General features: G+C 46.9%; 1 protein-coding gene across 1 annotated transcript in view; it reads right to left on the reverse strand.

Moving 5' to 3' along the window:
- Positions 1-243: 243 nt before the first annotated feature.
- Positions 244-20,834, reverse strand: part of Chka (choline kinase alpha) — a 52,397-nt gene continuing 31,806 nt past the window's right edge. Inside the window, exons 5-13 of the mRNA XM_008846329.1 lie at positions 18,470-18,583; positions 15,389-15,522; positions 14,899-15,003; positions 13,528-13,586; positions 11,754-11,841; positions 11,188-11,296; positions 2,282-2,388; positions 1,424-1,505; positions 244-460 (exon numbers count right to left, since the gene is read on the reverse strand). Coding sequence (XP_008844551.1) covers positions 401-460; positions 1,424-1,505; positions 2,282-2,388; positions 11,188-11,296; positions 11,754-11,841; positions 13,528-13,586; positions 14,899-15,003; positions 15,389-15,522; positions 18,470-18,583 — 858 coding nt within the window. The 3' untranslated portion in view covers positions 244-400. The remainder of the gene's footprint in view (positions 461-1,423; positions 1,506-2,281; positions 2,389-11,187; positions 11,297-11,753; positions 11,842-13,527; positions 13,587-14,898; positions 15,004-15,388; positions 15,523-18,469; positions 18,584-20,834) is intronic.

Consider the following 20,834-nt stretch of genomic DNA (forward strand, 5'->3'; position numbering starts at 1 on the left):
ACAGAGCCTGGTCACGATGTGTTGCAGCACATGAAGAAAATGCCCCAAGTCAGCACTCACCAAGGCACCCACCGTGGCACTGCTCGGTGCGGCCAGTTGTGCGCAGCTGCAAGCCATAGCCTCGTGGGCAGAGGAGAGAGGCCTCAAGATTAGAAGGGTTCTAGGATATTGCACTATTGTGCTATATTTCTGCTCCCTAATGGCGGCTCAGAGTCCTAGTGAGAGTGTAAACAAAGTATGAAAGAAATATCACTCCACTTTAATACAGTCTGTGGTACACACATCGGCGCTCAGTAGTGAGACGTCCACGGCCTTCCTCCTGGGGCAGTGGTCACAGCGGCATCAAGGCCTGGTGCAGCCACCTCCCGAAGTCCAGTGGTAAGGGGTGGAGTCTTCTCATTCACACCCCAAGCTTCCTCTTCTGGTCAAAATAAGCATCGAACCTGGCTTGGGCATACTCCTGGGAGAAAACAAATAGGTCTCACTCACTATGCAGCCAGGCTGACTTGAACCAAGATGCTCCTGCCTCAGCCTCCCAAATGCTGGGCTCCCGCTATGCCCAGTGAAAATGCTCTTCTGTATCTCTTAACTGACGTCCTGAAATCGATCTTACACTGGCATCTGATCAAGTCTAATTAAAAAACCTTTTTATTGCATTTCATTGGGGAGGGTGGGAAATTGCACACGTGCCACAGAGCACATGCAGAGGCCAGAGGACAACATGCAGGAAGTTTTCTCCTTCCACCACAGGTCCCAGATACTGAACTCAGGGCATCAGCTTGGTGACAGGCGCCTTTTCCAGTCCAGCCATCTCGCTAGCCCCCAAATCTGCTTTGATAATCCAAATTTCCTCATGGTATGGTCACCAGACTACCTACCTAAAGTAGAAATCAGTCCAGCATGGGACCTGGCCCAGGAAAGGGCACTCAATGGACCACAGAGTTTTGTTAGGTCTCTATTCCTGACAACCCTCCCAACACAGCATCTATCCAAACATTAAAATGGTGTTAAGGCCAGTCCGGTGTTACGACAAATGACAGCCTAGCTTAAAGAAAGTAGGAGCTGGCTGTGGGCATTACAGGTTGGAGTGTGGAGTGGAGCAGGTGGGTATAGCTGCACAGCATGGGGAGGCACCTCCCTCACCCTGTCCCTTATATCTGAAGGTACTAGTCACGCTGACGTCCAAAGTTCCAATTTTCCTGTGTCCCAGACAGACCAGGCCCAGCAAGGCTCGTCTGAAGCTGGCAGGCTGTACCGACAGGCCTGGAGTGAGGGGCTCCAGAGCCACGCTGCCTGTTCCCACCAGGACAGCATGTTCAGGGTTTGGAGAAAGCAGATAACCTGCAACAGCAGCAGCTACTGCCAAGATTCACATCCACTGGAGCACTTCTCCCCAGTGAAGGGAACGGGCCCTAGCACATACCATGTATCCAAATTCAATGGATGAAATCTTGGCCTGAACGATGGACCAAAGTCCCCAGAGGAAATGCGAGGCGAGGGCAAACCTGCAATCACAAAAGCAACAGCACAGGAGCCATGTGGCATCAGCCAGAGCCCTGAGGAAGCCATCCTAGGCAGATAGCCATGAACCAGGCATGTCTCTCCTGTAACCGCTATCTTGGTCCTTCTGTGGGATGGTGTGTGTGTGTGAAGGGACTGGCATCTTCCCACCACTGGCAGGGACAGGTAGACTTAACGGGTATGAACATACCCCAGTGCCTGGCAAGGACACACAACTGACGTTCCCAGGAGACTGTGGTGGCCATGCTTTGTTACAAGGGTGAGTACGTAGGGGCTGGAGAGACAGCTCAGCAGTTTAAGAGTACCAGCTGCTCTTGCAGAGGACCTGGGTTCGATTCCCAGCACCCACATGGCAGCTAATAACTCTAACTCCAGTTCCAGGGGATCCAACACCGTCTTCTGACCTCTGTGGGCACTGCACAACACAGGTGCACTTACATACATGCACGGAAAAAACTCATACACATAAAATAAATAAAAAATTTTTAATTATTAAGAAGAAAACAAAAGTGTGAGTGTACAGAGCCCACAAGACCAGCAGCTCCTGAGAACCCGCCATGCTGCTGCCAGACAGTTCGCTCCCAGAATGGGAGGCCTCCTGAATCCACCCTCATCCCACGCCTCCACTCACACTCAAGTGTGACAGAAGCTGCGTGGAGCCAGGTCACCACCTCCAGCCCCACATCAGTGCAAGGAAACACCACGCACCGCTCGTCAACTAGCAGGCCACTTGGCACAAACCCCAGAAAGGAGAGCTCACCTATTGACTTCAAGCAGCATTTCTTCTTCAACAACAGATCGTTCTTCACTACTGAGATTTGCAAAATCATTTTGGAATGTAGTCAAGTAACTAGAAATAAAATGGAGCTTAAAAAAGAAGGAACCGTGTTAGAATGGATGATAAACACACACTGCCACTAGCTCCACAAGTACTCTAGCACACGCTGCACTGCCGCAGAGGAAAAGCAGCTCTGGACAAGGCCAAGACGCCTTCTGACCCTGGGTCTGTGGGTATTTTACTCATTTACAGTCACAAACTGGAGTTTTCCTAAGATTCCACGACAGCATTACAAAATAATAAATTCAAACATGAACCCCAAAAGATCACACATTTTAAATGATCTAATATGGCTTAAAGAAAAGTGCCCTGAGAGCGCCTGGATCCGGCCTCCTCCTGGTGGTGAGCTTCCCCAAATCGTGCCATGCCTAACCCCATAACTGGGACCATGTGAGGACCCTCCCACTTCACCATGTGAGGACCAGGGCTAGACCGCTCTGCCCTACAGTAGTGGCTGAGACTTTAGCAGACCTCCTGAGAGCGCCTGGATCTGGCCTCCACCTGGTGGTGTGCTTCCCTAAACTGCACCATGCCCAATCCCCTGCATTGGGACCACGTGAGGCCCTTCCCACTTTGCCAGGGCTAGACCTCTCTGCCCTATAGTAGGGGCTGAGACCTTAGCAGACCGACTGAGTGTGCCTCGACCTGACCTCAGCCTGGTGGTGAGCTTCCCCAAGAGGCCGCTCCCATGTCAAGGCTAGACCTCTCTGCCCTACAGTAGGGCCCAGACCTCAGCAGACCACCTGAGAGTGCCTGGATCCAGCTGCCTTCACAGTATTGATCTTCCCCAATCCCCTGCTTTGGGAACACATGTGGCCCCTTCTACTTTGCCAGGGCTAGAACTCTCTGCCCTACAGTAGGGGCTGAGACCTTAGCAGACTGCCTGAGAATACCTAAATTGGGCCTCCCCTTACCTATGACTGCCGGCTAGTAGGGGTCCAGACATTAGAAGGAAGCCTGAGTGTACCCCTGACTGGAGCCTGACTTGGGCCTCTGCGGGAGCTCCTGAGTAGCTGATCTGAAGCCATCAGTTCCCTCCAATACAAAATCTGAGAGGACCTAGACCAACTAGTTTTACATACCCAGTAAGAAAACAACCAAGGCAGGAGCTAGAGAGATGGCTCAGTGGTTAAGAGCACTGACTGCTCTTACAGAGGACCCAGACTTGATTGCCAGCATCCACATGGCGGCTACGAACTGTCCTTAACTCCAGTTCCAGGGGAATCCGAAGGCCCCTTCTGACCTCCGCGGCATTGCACAACATGGGTGCACTCACATACACGCAGGCAATACACTCATACACATCAAATAAAAATAAATAAAATATTAAAAAAAAGAAAGAAAATAATCAAGGCATACCTAGAATATAAAGACAAGCAGACTTCAACTTAATAAAGGAAAGCCTGAGTTTCATACCAGAATCACAACAAAAGAAATACAAGTGCCAAAATCACAACAGAAAAATAATAATATGGCTCAGTGGTTAAGAGTACTGACTGCTCTTGCAGAGGACCAGGGTTCCATTCCCAACACCCACGTGGTGGCTAACAACCATCTATAACTCTAGTTACAGGGGATCCGACGTTCTCTTCTGATCTCCGTGGGCATTATATAACACAGATGCACTTATATACATGCAGGCAATACACTCATAAACATAGAATAAAAATAATAAATAAAATATTTAAAGAAGCCGGGCATGGTGGTGCACACCTTTAATCCCAGCACTCAGGAGGCAGAGGCAGGCAGATCTCTGTGAGTTCAAGGCCAGCCTGGTCTACATAGTGAGTTCCAGGACAGCTGGGGCTACAGGGAGACCCTGTCTAAAAGACCAAAAGAAAAAAAAAATTAAAGAATTGGGGGTAAACTTCTGACTGAATTCACAAAAGAGATAGAAATATTGAAGAAAACTCAGGGTGAAATGAAGAAGGAAGCGAAAAACTCAGTAAGTCAAATTGAAACAACAGGAGAAAACCTCACGGATAGAATGAATGAAATGGAAAACAGAGTATCAACACTGGAGGATAAAGTTGAAGAACTGGCCCACTCAAGCAAAGACTATGAAAAATCTTTAAAAGCACAGGAATGGAATATGCAGGAAATGTGGGACACCATGAAAACACCAAATTTACGGATCATAGGCACAGAGGAGGGAGAAGAGTTTTAGGTTAACAGTGCTAACCAGATCTTTAAAAAGTTCCAAAATAAAGGAAAGACATCCCCATACAAGAAACACATAGAACACCAAACAGACAGGACTCCCCACGGCACATCATAGTAAAAACACTAAATGTACAGAACAGAGAGAGAACACTGAAAGCAGCAAAAGAAAAACAAGTCACATGCAAAGGAAAGCCCATCAGAATGACAGCTGACTTATCAATGCAAACTATGAAAGCCAGATGAGCCTGGACCAAGGTATTTCCAGTTCTACATGACAATAGATGCCAGCCCAGAATGCTATACCAAGCAAAAATGTCTACTACAGTTGAGGGGGAAAGAAAAATCTTCCATGACACAAAGAGACAAAGAATACACGTCCACAAAACCAGTGCTAGCAGAGAGAGAAACAACTATACCCTAGGGGCAACGAAAGAAAATAAACAAAGACATAATCTAGGAAACACAAAATTACACAGAGAACACAAACAGCAATCAAAATGACAGCAACCAATACACACCTTTCAATAATAACCTTAATTTTCAATGGACTGGATTCCCTAGTCAGAAGACACAGACTAGTGGAATGGATTAAGAAACAAAATCCGGGGCTGGAGAGATGGCTCAGTGGTTAAGAGCACTGACTGCTCTTGCAGAGGACCAGGTTCGATTCCCAGCACCCACATGGTGGCTTTGAACCGTCCTTAACTTCAGTTCCAGGGGACTCTGACGCCCTCTTCTGACCTTTGTGGCATTACACACATGGGTACACTCACATACATGCAAACAATGCACTCATACACATAAAATAAAAATAATAAATAAAATATTGGGCCGGGCATGGTGGCGCACACCTTTAATCCCAGCACTCAGGAGGCAGAGGCAGGCAGATCTCTGTGAGTTCAAGGCCAGCCTGGTCTACATAGTGAGTTCCAGGACAGCTGGGGCTACAGGGAGACCCTGTCTCAAAAAGACTAAAAAACAAATAAATAAAAAAATACATAAAATATTTAAAAAAGAAACAAAATCCATCTCTTTGCTGTCTGCTAGAAACCCATCTGACCTTCAAGGACAGGCACCACCTTAAGGTGAAAGGATGGAAGAGAATATTCCAAGCAAACGGCACTGAGAAACACACAGGGTTGTAATTCTAATATCTGACAAAATAGACTTCAAAGTAAAACTAATTATAAGGAGGGTCACTTCATTCTGATCAGAGGAACAGTTAACCAAGAAGATATTACAATCCTTAACATATATGCACCGAACTCTGGTGCATAACTCATAAAATGGAATCAAATTCATTAAAACAGTACTACAGGACTTTAAGACACAGATGAACCCCAACTCAGTAATAATAGGGGACTTTAACACCCCACTGTCCTCATTAGACAGGTCAACCAGACAAAGAATAAACAGAGACATCTGAATTTTAAATGATATCATACATCAAATGGACCTAACAGACATCTACCGAATGCTCCACCCAACCACCAAAGATACACTTTCTTTTTTTTTGGTCTTTTTGAGACAGGGTCTCCCTGTAGCCCCTATGGAGGCCAAACTGGCCTCAAACTCCCAGAGATCCGCCTGCCTCTGCCTTGAGTGCTGGGATTAAAGGCGTGTGCCACCACGCCCGGCAAGAATATACTTTTTAGTCTGCACTCCATGGAGTGTGCCCGCATACTGGGGCACAAAACAAACCTCAACAAACAAACAAACAAAAACTGAAATCATTCCATGCATTCCATCAGACCACAACTCAATAACTTAAAATCAACACCAGAAGAAACTCTACGAACTACACAAACTCATGGAGATTAAACAACACACTCCTGAATGATGAATGGATCAAAGGAGATTTAAGAAATAAACAAAAATATTCCCGGAATTAAACAAAAAGGACAATACAACACAACAAAACCTCTGGGACACTTTACAAGCAGTCCTAAGAGGGAAGTTTATAGCTCTAAATGCCTACATTAAAAAAATCAGAAAGAACACAAGTAAATGACTTAACATTGCAACTTAAGACTCTGGAAAGGCAAGAACAAATGAAACCCAAGCCCAGCAGAAGAAAAGAAATAACAAAATCAGAGCAGAAATTAAAAACAAAGAAAGCCATACAAAGAAACAATGAATCTAAGAGCTGGTTCTTTGAAAGGCTAAACAAGAGAGACAGACACTTAGCCCAGCTAACCAAAAGAAAGAACAAATCCAAATCAACAAAATCAGAGATGAAAGGGGAAACACCACAACGACACCAAAAAGATTCAGAACATTATAAGGGAATACTTTTAAAAATCTATACTCTAGGGGCTGGAGAGATGGCTCACTGGTTAAGAACATCGGTTATTCTTGCAGAACACCTGGGTTCAAATCCCAGCACCCACATGGCAGCTAACAACTGTCCGTGACTCCAGTCCCAGGGGATCCAACAGCCTCTTCTGACCTCTGCAGGCATTGCGTGACATGGGTGCACTTACCTACATGCAGATAATACACACATAAACATTAAAAAAAAATTTTTTTAAACTATACTAAATTTGAAAACCTAAAAGAAATGGATGGATATCTAAAATCATGGGACCCACCAAAGTTAAACCAAGAAGAGATCAACAGTTTTAACAGACCTATAACATATAAGGAAATCGAAACAGTAAACTTCTTAACTAAAAAAAGTCCAGGCCCAGATGGATTTACAGCAGAATTCTACCAGACATTTAAAGAAGGCCTCCAATCAATACTACTTAAATTATTCAAAGTGATAGAAAACAGAGGGAGAACTCCAAAATTCCTTCTATGAAGCCAGTACCACTCTACTATCAAAACCAGTAAAGACACAACCAAAAGAGAAAACTGTAGACCCATATCCTTAATGAACAGATGCAAAAATTCTCAACAAAATATTTATAAACCACATGCAGACACACATCAAAAAGATCATTCACCACAAGCAAGTAGGCTTTATTCCAGAGATGCAGGGATGGTTCAATACACACAAGTCAACAAACGTCATAAATCATATAAATGGACTCAAAGGCAAAAACCACATAATCATCTCAATAGATGCAGAAAAGGCCTTCAACAAAATTCAGTATGCATTCATGATAAAAGTCCTAGAGGGAACTGGACTGGAGGGAACGTACCTCAACATAATTAAAGCCATATATAACAAACCCACAGCCAACATCATTCTAAGTGGAAAAAAACAAAACAAAACAAGACTGGAAGCATTCCCAGTAAAATCAGGAGCCAGACAAGGCTGTCCACTGTCTCCACTTCTTTTCAATATGGTGCTTGAAACTCTTGCTAGAGCAATAAGACAGGAGAAGGAAATTAAAGGAGAACTAATTGGAAAAGAAGAGGTCAAATTATCCCTTTTGCAGATGATATGATACCATCCCTAAGAAATGCCAAAAATTCCCACCAGAAAACTCCTAGAACTGATGGAAACTTTCAATAAAGTGGCAGGTTACAAAATTAATTTACAAAAAAGTCAGTAGCCTTTCTATATACCAATAACAAGCAACTGGAGAAAGAGTAGAGGGAAGCCCTCCCATTCACAATGGCCTCAAATAAATAAATAAATAAATAATAAATAAATAAATTAATTAATTAAATATCTTGGACTAAACCTGACCAAAGACATCAAAGATCTCTACATAGCTTTGGAGAGCACTATGCAAGCTGCTGAGGGAGAACATCGATTGATGGTCCAACCCCAGGTTCAAGGCCTAAAAACCACATCTATGACCAATACAGTGGTGCAACAGTGGTACTTTTATCTACCTAAATTGGACTTAAAGCCCACTCAGTGGGAAGAAACTCGTGTGGTACTGTAAACCTAGCCAAATACACATGATTGGAGAGATTAACAGATTTTTAGAAAAACTCAAAGGCTGTCATATCCCTAGACAAATATATTATGGATCCTTAAATTTGTAGACAAGTATCCCAGTCACCACCCAGCAAAGAAGCTTCTTTATCAAGAGACAGAGATAGCTACAGAGTTCCACCACTGGTCACACACAGAGACTGTCTAGGAATTGCCCAAGCCTAAGTGGCACAATCTAGGATGCCACCTCCACACCTAAGGCTCACAGAACATACAACAGGGATGAAGAGAACACGAATGCATCTTTCAACCCTCATCAGTGAAGCTCCTTCACGCAACAGAGGGCTAGGAACGCAAAAGGTCACAAATGGCCAAACACAGAGAGTAAAGAGTCTGCAGAGTGTGGGTCCTTGGACAGGACTCCTATACTGAGGTCCACCCACCTAGGGCTCAAGGATCATTGCAGAAGAGGGAGTGGAATGATTCTAAGAGCCAAGGAGGAGGTGCATGAACATACAGAAATAGTCCTACCAGTTCCTGGTACCTTTATCATACAAACCTACAGCAATGGTGTCAGCACACACAAGACCCATGCAAACTTAAGCAGACAAAAAACCCAGCACAGACCTGTGGAAATGAATAGCAAGCCCCAATCCTAGTCAAAGAATTATTGGCAGCTGATTACTGCTGGGTGAGGCAGACCTGATCTTCTTAAAGGGAGGGACTCTAGATAGGCTAACTAAATCCCAGTGGATGAACTTGCACTAAGGGACATCTGGGGACACTAACTTTACATGACAGGCCTTAACACAAATGATACAATGTATGAACTCCAGTGGGGGCTATGGGAGGGCACCAAAGGGGAAGGAGGCATAAAGGTGATTTTATGTATGAAATACACAAAACTTCAATACAATACTAAAATAAAAAGTACTGGATTACCTCAACAAGCAGGGCCGCTGTCAGGCAAGGTCACACTCACTGTAGCTTTCCCCCTCCTGTTGGTCACGTGCCCATTATGGGGCTGGATCTAGGTCTGCAAGTGCTAGTCAAGCTCCGTTCAGCAGTATCTTTTCAACTTTTCAGAAAATCTAATAGAGAGCAACTTCCTTAACGTACATGCTGATAAGCAGTTTAGGCGGCTCTGTCTCACTATTAAATCCGCCCCTGACAATGCTCTCTCCTGTTTAGTTCGACAGTTCTGACTTCAGTGCCATCTGCTTTAAGGATCTAGCTTCTCTTCCATGGGGCAACAACTCCAACACCTGTGACCGTATCTGTGCCCTCCTGCTCAGGTAGGCCAGTCCCACCACCTCATGCTCCTCTCCTCACAGCTTGGCTACCTGGTTTTGGACATGTTCAAGTTCATCCCCAACAGCCTTGAAATGTGACCAGAAGCAATGGCACTTTCTGGCAGCAAGCCCCCATTTGAAGGGTTAATCTTGGAACAGGGACTGCCTCCTAAAGTCTCCTCATGGGGCTACTGGGTCCACAAAGGTCCAGAACACTCACCGAGTGATCTGCTGCAGCAGCTTGTCCAAACCTGTCCTCAAGGCAGCAGAACTCCAGAGGCAAGCTGCTGGCTGCATGGCCCAGGTACGGTTGCCCCACCCAGCTTAGGTCCATGACCTCCCAGGTTTCCACTCAGGCTTAGGGGTAGGATTGAGGAATAGGAGAAGGGATTCCAGGAAGAAATTCCCACAAGAAACAATTCTCCACATAACCACCAGCCTCCTGAAATTGAGGACGGGAACGGAAACTTCACAGCAAAGACATTTCCTCCAGCTGCCACAGCACAGCCTCAAGAAATGCACAGCGGGCTGGAGAGATGGTTCAGCAGTTATGAGCCCTGGCTGCTCTTGCGGAGGACCCAGGTTCAGTTCCCAACACCCACGTGATGGCTAACGACTATCTATAACCCCAGTTCTACTGGGTCCAATTCCCTTTTCTGCCCTCCAAGGGCACTTACATACAAGTAGGCAAAACACACATAAAATAAAAATAAGGGCTGGAGAGATGGTTCAGCAGTTAAGAGCACTGACTGTTCTTGCAGAGGACTGAGGTTCAGTTCCCAGCACCCACATGGTAGCTAACAACCATCCTTAACTCCAGTTCCAAGGGACCTCTCTTCTGACATCTACAGGGATTGCCCAACATGGGTGCACTTACATACATGTAGACAATACACTCATACGTATAAAAGAAAAATAACTAAAATATTTCTCAAAAAATAAGCAGAGGAAGCTCAACCAACACTAGTCTGGGAAACAGGACCACAATGGGCTCCTGGTAAACACTGAAGGAACCACAGGTCAGGGACCTCTCTGACTGAACCAGGTGTCTACGGCACAAGGATGGACCAAAGGTGGACTCTGTGTCCAGTCTGCACCCCTACTTAAAGAGTATTTTTTCTTTTTTCATTACTGGGGATTAAGCTAGAGCTTCCCACGTGCAACCTTGGTCTCCATCAGGCCCTTTCTGTATGGTGAGGCACAGAGCTGCTGTGTAGCCCAGGCTCACAATCCTCCTGCCTCAGTCTCCCAGGTTGCTGGGGTCATAGGCATGTGTCATTATGCTCAGCCAAAGTAATATTTTAAAATATAAACAAGCGGGATTTCCTAACCCTGCCACAGTTTAAACAGAGCCACCCTGGTGCTGCAATGTGGCTGAGAGGTAGCATTCTCATCCAGCATGCAACAAACACTGGGTTTGGTCCCCCAGAGCCATTGAAAAATAAATTAAAATGAACAAATAGGCTATCTTTAAAAACAAGCATGTCATTCTAATGGTGTTAAACCAGCTCATGGGCAAAGCGGCCCAAGTCCTCTACCTGCTGATTCCGGGTGGGGTACTTCTGAATGTTCGCTCTGAAGAAAGGGTACTTCTCATAGGTGTAATCATACATCCATTCACAGAAGTGGTTCCCAATGTCGAATCCCCTGAAAGAGAGGACAGTGCAGGAAGGACGTGAAACACTGCAGTCCTGCAGACTCCATGAGTAGAGGAGAGAGCTGAATGACCCCCGAGTGGGGTCTCTGGTCCCCAGCTGTGCTTCACTGTGCATGGACAATGGCATGGCAGCTTAAATGACAAGTAGCCAACAGTATGCACCAGACACGTGAGGCCACAAAGGCACCACATGAGTGCTACCAGGGTGCTCAGCACAGCAATGCCCGGGTCTGTGCTGTGACAGGATAACTGCTGTGGCATCCCAGGGGAAGAGGCCACAGCTCACAAATGCCTGCTGCTCCGGCCAAGTGGAAGTCCAGGGTCAAAGCCCATGCTGAGCCGCTGCCAGGCAAACACCTTCCTTTCTGGTGGGAAGGCTTTCCCCTCAGCATGAAGTTTTGGATCACAATAATCAAACAATTCTCAAAGAACATACTGACATATTACCTGTAATTGTAACTGCTGTATTCAAAGTCAATGAGCATCAGCTTCTGCTTTTCTGAATTCTCTTGGCCTTCCAGCAGTAAGATATTACCTGTGGAAGGTGTGGACAAAAAGACATTTTACAACAGAAAGCTCAAAGCCTAGGGCAGCAGTGCACAGTGGTTCTGATCCCATGGGGATTCCTGATGACATCAGCTGTGGTCCCACAGACATCATAGGGGCAGACAGAGTGCAAATGCGCTGTCACGGGGGCTTGGCTGCAGGCAGGGAGGCTCCAGATCCTCCTCTCTGGGCCCTGGTCACCAGGCACTCTGCTTTCTATGAAACCTGACCTTCACACTGTTGTCAGGAGCAGTACTTAACAAATGTGTGCTGTGTGTTAGAGCTCGGCTGCCCTCCTCAACCTCACCTCTGGGAGCCCTGGGACTAGACTGCTGGCATCAGTTGGCTTGGGCACTCCAGCTACATGGCCCCAGCTGCTTTGTCCCTGCCCATTGTTCCCTCCCAAGGAGACCACAGACAGTAGCTCTATGATGTTTCTTCCAGGGCTGAATCTCGGCAAATGACTGGCTGCCAGCCTGGCTCTGCCTGCTCATGTTCCCTACACCTCCACTCAAATGGACTCGGCAGCTCGGCACTGTGCAGCACAAGTGGGTACTGGGCCCCGCCCCTTGCCAACTCTGGTCACTCCCCCTTCCAGGCAGGAGTGAAGTCTCTAGGCCTTGCAGCATGCTTGTCGCATTCAACACCTGCCAGAATGAGAACAGGCAGACACCCCAAGTGGCAGAACACAGTAAATGAGCTGCCGTCTCCACTCGCCCTCTGCACTTCTGTGGCACTAGGCAGCTGACCTGGGTGCCCATGCACCTCACCACCCTCACCACGAGAAGATGTGGCTAACACCCAAAGTGGCTGCTGAAACTTCTGCACCCTGCTCTACCCCACTACTTAGCCAGCAAAGATCAACTAATGGCTTGTTGAAGAGGGGTCATCCCGGGAGACTTCTGGAACTAAAGAACTGCGGAAGCAAGACTGCCTAAGCTCAAGATTTGGGGCCAGCCAGGGCAACAAGGCAAGACTTGACCCGGAAAACAGAACAAGGCTGCTGCATCGTAAGAGCAGCCCGTGTGACAGGGAACAGCAAAGCGGGGCTGGCAGCTGGGCACACTCCTAAAATCAAGTTGAACCCACAAAGGCAAAGTTCTCCCATGGTAGTGCATATTTCACAGCAGTTTTTAAGCGGAGCAGTCTGAAGTCACCAACAGTGTGCATGGTCATTTTTATGGGAAGGTGGTTTGACAAGCTAATGAGCAGCCCAGTGCAGCAGGGCCCATGTGATCCTGGTCTTTCCTTCTTCTGCAGGTTAAAGTCATAAACATCCCAAGGAATTCAATACCAACAGGCACATGTGACCAAGGAAAGTCCTTTGTTCCAACTCCCCATTTAATGCTATCCTTTCAGACATTGCTTTCATATATATATATATATATAAATATATTTTATGTGTATGAGTGTTTTGCCTGCATGTATATATGTGTAAGTGCACCACATGCATGCAAACCCACCAGAAGAGTTCATGTGCATATTTTAAATATGAATGGATTAAACTCTATTATTGTTCAGGAACTTGCCTTTGTCTCTCAATATATCCCAGAGACTTCTCTGTTGGAATCCTTTCACAGCTGCACTCTACTATCTGGCTGCATCTTGCCCTAATGTGCCCCACACACTTGGACAGCCATCTGGCCTGCTCCGCACAAGCCATGGCAATGCTTACCTTCTTGACAGTCGTTATGACAAAATACAACAGGAGACTGCGTGTACTGCAGCAGCGACCTGAAAAAGAAGGTCTCATCATCACCTACCAAATCCAGGAAGACCAAACATGCTGTGTGGCCAGCAAAGACCAGTGTTCCAATGCAACACAGTCCCCAAGTAACCCTTGTCATTCGCATTCTGAAAACCATGTGGTATCATGTGGCTATGCCAGGAGCCTACTCAGTTGCCTGCACCACACTGCAGCACTGCAGGACCACTTGTGCCGGGGCTCTCCAGAGCAGTGCTCTCCTCTTGTAAGCACCCTCTTCCCCTGCTGGCCCTGGCTTGCACAGTCCCTCCACACAAGCCTGACCACTGATGGCCCAAAGCAGATGCCCTGTAGTGGTTTCCTTCACAGAACTTACCAGAACAGGGCATTATTTTAATTGCTCACTTGCTTTATGGTCCAATAAATTAAGAACTCCTTAAAGGTCTTGGTGCCCATTCCCTCAGCATCAGTCAGACCACACAGTACAGCAGATACTAGGCACCTGTGAAGCCGACGACAGGAGTATTTGTCTGGGCATGTATACAGATGCATGTATCCAGCCTCACGACAGGACACAGGGGTGGCTTCCACTGGGAAATCAGTCTCATGTCCCCTGTGCTTAGGGTTAGCCTATCACCTTCAGGGCCTACTACTTCACCTCTCAATGTCCTGCCTTAGGCAAAAAACCCACTCTGCTAAGAATCTACTTCTGGAGCTGGAGAGATGGCTCAGTTGTTAAAAGAGCCCACTGCTCTCAGAAAGGATAGGAGTTCAGTTCCCAGCACCCATACCAGGCAGCTCACAACCATCTGTAACTCCAGTTGGGGGGATCCAATGCCTCTGGCTTTCATAGGCATCTGTGCTCAGACACACATACACACACTTATACCCACACGTACACGTAAGTAAAAATAATACAAGTAAATCTTTTAAAAAATCATACCAGGGGCTAGAGAGATGGCACAGCAGTTAAGAGCACTGACTGCTCTTGCAGAGGACCCAGGTTCATTTCCCAGCACCCAAATGGCGGCTATGCACTGTCCTTAACTCCAGTTCCAGGGGAATCTGAAGCCCTCTTCTGGCCTCCATGGCACTGCATGATACAGGTGTACTCACATACATGCAGGCAATACACTCATACACATCTGGGGCTACAGGGAGACCTTGGCTCAAAAAGGCAAAAAATAAAAATAAAAAATTAAAAATTAAAAAAAAAAATCATATCAGATGACTAAATTCCAGGATCAACTCCTCCTGTTCACTAGTACTTACTACCAAAAAGACTTCCTCTGTGGATGAGGAGCTCACCACATCAGAGGACAGAGCAAAGGCAATACTCACCTCAGGTTCTCAAGCTCCAGAGGCAGGTTGTATGCAAGGAACTTGTGCAGCTGCTGAACTCTGGCCTCCCCAGTGAATCTAATTCTCAGCACTTGATTCAGGTATCTGTTACAGGCGAGGAAAAAACCAGTGCAAGCTAAGCAGGCATATTCTCAGGCCTCACTAAGTACCCAACTTCAGCCAGTCCCAGCCCCGAGGGAGCCCTATGGTCTCTGGGAAAGAGGGAGGGGTGGCTGGACCCACTGTTTGGGGGAGCTGGCTTTCCACCCACCCACCTGATAGCATTTTTGCAAACAAGTCTTCTTTCTTGGTCCAGGAATTGATTGCTTCATGCAAGAAAGACTTACTCATGAGACACACATCACAAGTGATGGCCTGCGCACTGGTGAACCAAAGACCTCTGACCATCCTGGCAAACAAGTGCCCACTTCTGTTACTGCCAGAGCTACCAGTGTAAAAGGGATGAGGACCAAGTGATGGGACCACTTACTTTTCCATTGTTCCAAAAAGCCATTTTGGTTCCTTATTGAATGGCATTTTCATACCATGAAACGTGGCCATCTTCTCAGCTATTTCTGCAGAAATGTCTGGTAAACGCAATTCCTCAGTCTCCAGTCGCCGACTCTGGAACGGAAAAGAGAGTCAGGAACTGCTATTCACCCACAGGACCCAACACGTGTTGAGACCACACCTCCTTAAGAACCAGGAATCAGTCTGGTAAGGCACTGAAGCCTCGCCCAGTGCACAAAGCTCCCGTAAGAGTTCTCACGCACCCACAGTCACAGCCTGTCTCAGCACCTCCTTCGCTCCCATCAGCTAGACACCCTGCACTGCTCCTGACAGGGAAGCCCTGATCCAGGAGGGCTGCCAGCTGCTCTTGCTGAGTCCTTAGCACCTGGCCTGACACCAGCAGCCTTCAGAGGATCTCAACGCCCAGAGGACAAACCCCAGTCTTTGGACACAGTGCTGTCCCCAGTGGAGCTAAGGCCAGGCTCATCATGACAGCTCTCACATAAGGGTGCTCAAGGGCCTACGGTTTATGAAAATCTTTCAGCTTCTCCACACAAACCGTACCCCTGCAAGACTCAAGGTGAGGTCTCTCCGAGGAGGGACTGCTACCCAGTTAGAGAAATCCTGCTAAAATTCTGGCTTCAAAGACACATGGCCTAGGCCTGAGGCTTCATTCCTCAGTGCCTTGTTTCCTGTTGTACAGAACAGGAATGCCAGTCAAGTCTCTCACAGAGCTGCATCTAGAGCAGAAGAGATGGTGCACCTACCCTAGGGTAAACCTCAGCAAGTGGAGGCATACCACATTTAGAGCTAAGAGCGACATACACATGGAGCTCAGTCTCCTGGTCAACTCTGGAACCCTCTCCACAGCCTTCTCAGTAGGCCATCACGCTGTGACAAGGACAAGAAACCAGTCTCCACTCCAGACACTCAGGACTTCTGTGGGCAGCTCACTTTGCATTCAAAACTACTGGGGCCAGCCAGGTGTGGTGGCACACGCCTTTAATCCCAGCACTCGGAAGGCAGAGGCAGGTGGATCTCTGTGAGTTCTGGTCTACATAGTTGAGTTCTAGGACAGATGGGGCTACAGTGAGACTGTCTCAAAAAGACCAAAAAAAAAAACTACTGGGGCTGGAGAGATGGTTCAGCGGTTAAGAGCACTAACTGTTCTTGCAGACGACCTGGGTTTGAATTCCAGCACCCACATGGCAACGAACAACTGTCCATAACTCCAGTCCCAGGGGATCCAACAGCCTCTTCTGACCTCCAAGGGCATTGCACACGGACATACTTATCTACATGCAGGCAATACATGCATACACATAAATAAAATTTAAAAAATGATATGTGGTATGAATGTTTTACCTACATGTATGCAAGTGCACCACATGCCTACAATGCCTGCAGGGGCCAGAAGAGGGCCCTGGAACAGGAGCTATGGATGGTTGTTAGTTACCATGTGGGTGCTGGAAACTGAACTCAGGTTCTCTGCAAGGGCAGCAACTTAACTGCTGAGTCATCTCTCCAGCCCCATAAAATAAAGCTTAAAAAAGGAAAGACAAGGGACTGGAGAGTTGGCTCAGCAATTAAGAACACTGGCTGCTCTTGCAGAAGACCCGGGTTCAAATCCCAGCATCCACATGGCAGCTAACAACTGTCTGTAACTTTAGTTCCAGGGGATCTGACATGTCCTCCATGAGCATTGCATGACATGGGTGCACTTACCTACATGCAAGCAATACATGCATACATATTAAAAAAAAAAAAAGTGAAAGATAAAAAGAAAGCTACCGTCTCATACTGCCTAACAAAAGGAAGGTACTCCCTGTGCTGGATGCTTTAGTGTTAACTGGACACACCTGGGCTGAGGGAGCCTCAACTGGGGAATTGCCTCCATAGGACTGGCCTGTGGCCATGTCTGTGGGGCATCTTCTTGATTGCTGAGTGATGTGGGAGGGCCCAGCCCACTGTGGGTGGTGCCACCCCTGGGCAGGTGGGCCTGTGTTTCATAAGAAAGCAGGCTGAGGGACTGGAGAGATGGCACAGCAGTTAAGAGCACTGACTGCTCTTGCAGAGGACCGGGGTTTGATTCCCAGCACCCACATGGTGGCTACACACTGTCCTTAACTCTGGTTCCAGGGGAATCCGAAACCCTCTTCTGACCTCCATAGCGCTGCACATGACATGGGTGCACTCACATACATACAGGCAATACACTCATGTACATAAAATAAACATAATAAATAAAATATTAAAAAGAAAAAGTAGGCTAAGCAGGGGCCAGGGGAGCAAGCTGATGAGCAGCATTCCTCCATGGCCTGTGCTCCAGCTCCTGCCTCCAGGTTCCTGCCCTGAGTTCCTACCTTGGGCTCCCTGATGAACTGTGACCCAGGAGATGTAAGACAAATAAATCCTTTCCTTCCCAAGTTGGTAGTGATCAATGTTTTGCCAGAGCAATGGAGAAACAAACTAGAATACTCCCAGAAGTGTGTCCTTAGGCAATTTCAAATCTACAGCATACCTAACAAAGCTAGCTGGTCTAGCCTATCTCACACTATGCGGTTTAGTAACACAATAGCACAAGATCAAATCAAGCACAAGAGAACTGATGCAAAAAGTGGGGGGGGGGGCGCACACATGGCTCTCATATGCAGCTGCAGCCAGAAGGACACCTAGCGCAAGTACACTATTACAGAAAACTTTTTTCACTTTTGCTTGTGTCTGATTCAGAGTCTTACTCTGACTGGATCCTCTTGCCTCAGCCTACTAGGATTACAGATGTGAGTCACCATGTCTGGCTTAACCATTTTTCCTTTTTTTTTTGAGAAAGGGTCTCACTATGTAGCTCTGGCTGGTCTGGAACTTGCTATGTAGACCAGACTGGCCTAGAGCTCAAAAGATGCCTCTGCCTCTGCCTCCACACAGTTTTGTCCATTTATGCCCCAGTTTAACAACACAGGTCCTATCTATTATCTCCAGTGACAGCACTCAGGTTCTTGTCACAAGGCAAGAAACTCATCTTCTGCCTGGCTATGGCTCATGGTTCATATACTAATCTTACCGGGATAAACTGCTCCAGTCGGCCTTGGGGAAAGATGCCATAGAGTTTTGGCCCAAGAGACCTCTCGGCGAGAATGGCGAACATGACACTCTCCAGAACCATCGCCTCGGGTCCCTAGAACAGACAGCAACAAGCCAGGTGTTACTGAGCATCTTCCTGGGCACGGCTGAGATGTGTGTTTTCAGGAGCAGGTTCTTCCAGGCCTTGCTGTCACTGTGGCGTGGGCACTGCAACTATCACCCCTCGTAAAGACAGGAACAAGACTGCGGCTCTGAAGTCACACAACTGCAGGGTTCAGCTCATAAGCATTACACTATGTGGATGACAGACACTTGAACTCAATATAAGTCCCTTTTCCCTCCAAGGAAAGTTAAAAAGACAAAGCTTTGTAACCTGACACATTAATATTCTGTAGGAAAAATTTTAAGATAAAGAACGTGGATACCTTACTGAAAGTTGTGGTAATAGGATCTGACCTGCACACTGTTTTTTTTGAGATGGGGTCTCAGGTAGCTCAGGCAGGCCTTGAACTCCCTATGCAGCTGAAGGACACTTTGAACTTCTGCTCTTCTTGCCTTTCTGCCTCTGCTGGGACTACAGGACCGTGTCAGCACGTCCAGTTTATTCGGTGCTAGGGATCCAATCCAGCACTTCTTGGATGCTAAGCCAAAACTCTATCAACTGAGCTACATCTCCACTACTTGCACGCAATTCTAAATGACTATGGTTTTTTTTATGCTGTTGCTCTAGCCGTATCTTCTTAGACAGATGGGTTATCTAGTGAACACCAGCTGACGCTAGTCACTTTCCATGTCTAATGATGCTCTCCAAAGCAACTCACTTGCCCAAAGTTACAAACTGGCTTAGTTTGAGGCCTCTGCTTTACCGCAGCTGCTTGTTCTGTCCCTAAATGGACAGGTCTCACCAAAGACACTCCTACCCAGCCTGCTGGGGGTGACCTGCACATTCACTGAGCCCCTAGTGAGCTTATGTACTCCAGAGCCTGCCTGCTGCCTCCAGATTCCCATTTAAGTCTGTCTCTGCCTAAAATCTCTGTGAGGCTCCTATGCTCTGTCTTTAGTCCTAACAACCTATAGATCTACACTCATTATGTCTTCAAATCTGTCCCTTGGTCCTAGTTCAAATTTATTCCTCAGTCTTTCCCAGAACAGCAACTTAGGGTGTATGAGTCTTCATCTTTAAGGTGAAGGAGAGGGGCCCGTGATCTTAGAGAGCTTCACTAATGGGTATTCTTAGGTCTTAGGCCTTAGTCCTGGCTTCTATTTTAACTTTTAAAAACTTTTCATTTTTTATGTGCAAGTACATGCATTTCGCCCCAGAGCATGTGTGGAGCTCAGGGGACAACTCTTGGGATCTACCCGGGATCAAACTCAGATCTCCAGGCCTGCGTACAAACACCTGTACCTGCTGAGCACCTCGCTGGTCCCTACCCCTGCTTTCCAAGTCAGTAAGTATGTTTAAGAAAACGCACCAAAAGGTATGTCACTAGTTCCAAAAACACAATTTTCCTCTTCATCCTAGCTTTCAGGTGACTCTAAATCACCCTTTGTCAAGAAATGTGCTGTGGGGGAACATAACCCCAGAGAACAGGCTTACATTGTTACTGAAGTCAGCAACAAGAGCGAAGTCATTAGACAACAGAATGCTACAATTAATAATGTGTACTTGTACCACAAGAAAGAAGAAAACTTGCTCCCAAGTCTGCTGGACCACATAAAAGAAAGAGATGGTCCAGTCACTTCCACGGTTTTTGGGAACAAGTATTTTTTTTTTTTTTTTATTTTGAGACAGGGTCTCCCTGTAGCCCCAGCTGGCCTGGCACTCGCTATGCAGATCAGACTGGCCTTGAACTCATGGAGATCCGCCTGTCTCTGCCTCCCAAGTGCTGGGACTAAAGGCATGCGCCACCACGTCCAGCGGGGACAAGTATTTGTAATACCCACAATTACAGTCTATTGTCGTGGGTAATCCCTACAATTAAGGTCTAATTATAACCTTGTAAGGCTCCATCCATCTTTATTTACTACTTGCAGATGTATTTGACAATATAGATTTCCTGTTAATTTAATCAGTCTACAACTGGCTATCAGATTTCTCTTTTGACAATACCCAATCCCTCTGGTTAGCAGGTGAAACGTTTTCATTGCTCATCTGACCCTCATGACACATTGGCTTACAAGGACAGTCACTGCAGCCCTGTCTGACCTGAAGGCCGACACTGCAGAGACTCGGGGGGGGGGGGCTCAAGTGAAGGCCCTCAAGGCGTCCTCTGCTGCAGTCCTCTCCCCTGTGGGTTCAAGCAGTCTCCTCAGCGCCTCCTGCAGTGGTAACTGCAAAAGCAAGC

The sequence above is a fragment of the Nannospalax galili genome, unplaced genomic scaffold, assembly GCF_000622305.1.
Source record: "Nannospalax galili isolate Female #2095 unplaced genomic scaffold, S.galili_v1.0 scaffold1723, whole genome shotgun sequence".
NCBI classification, from domain to species: Eukaryota; Metazoa; Chordata; class Mammalia; order Rodentia; family Spalacidae; genus Nannospalax; species Nannospalax galili.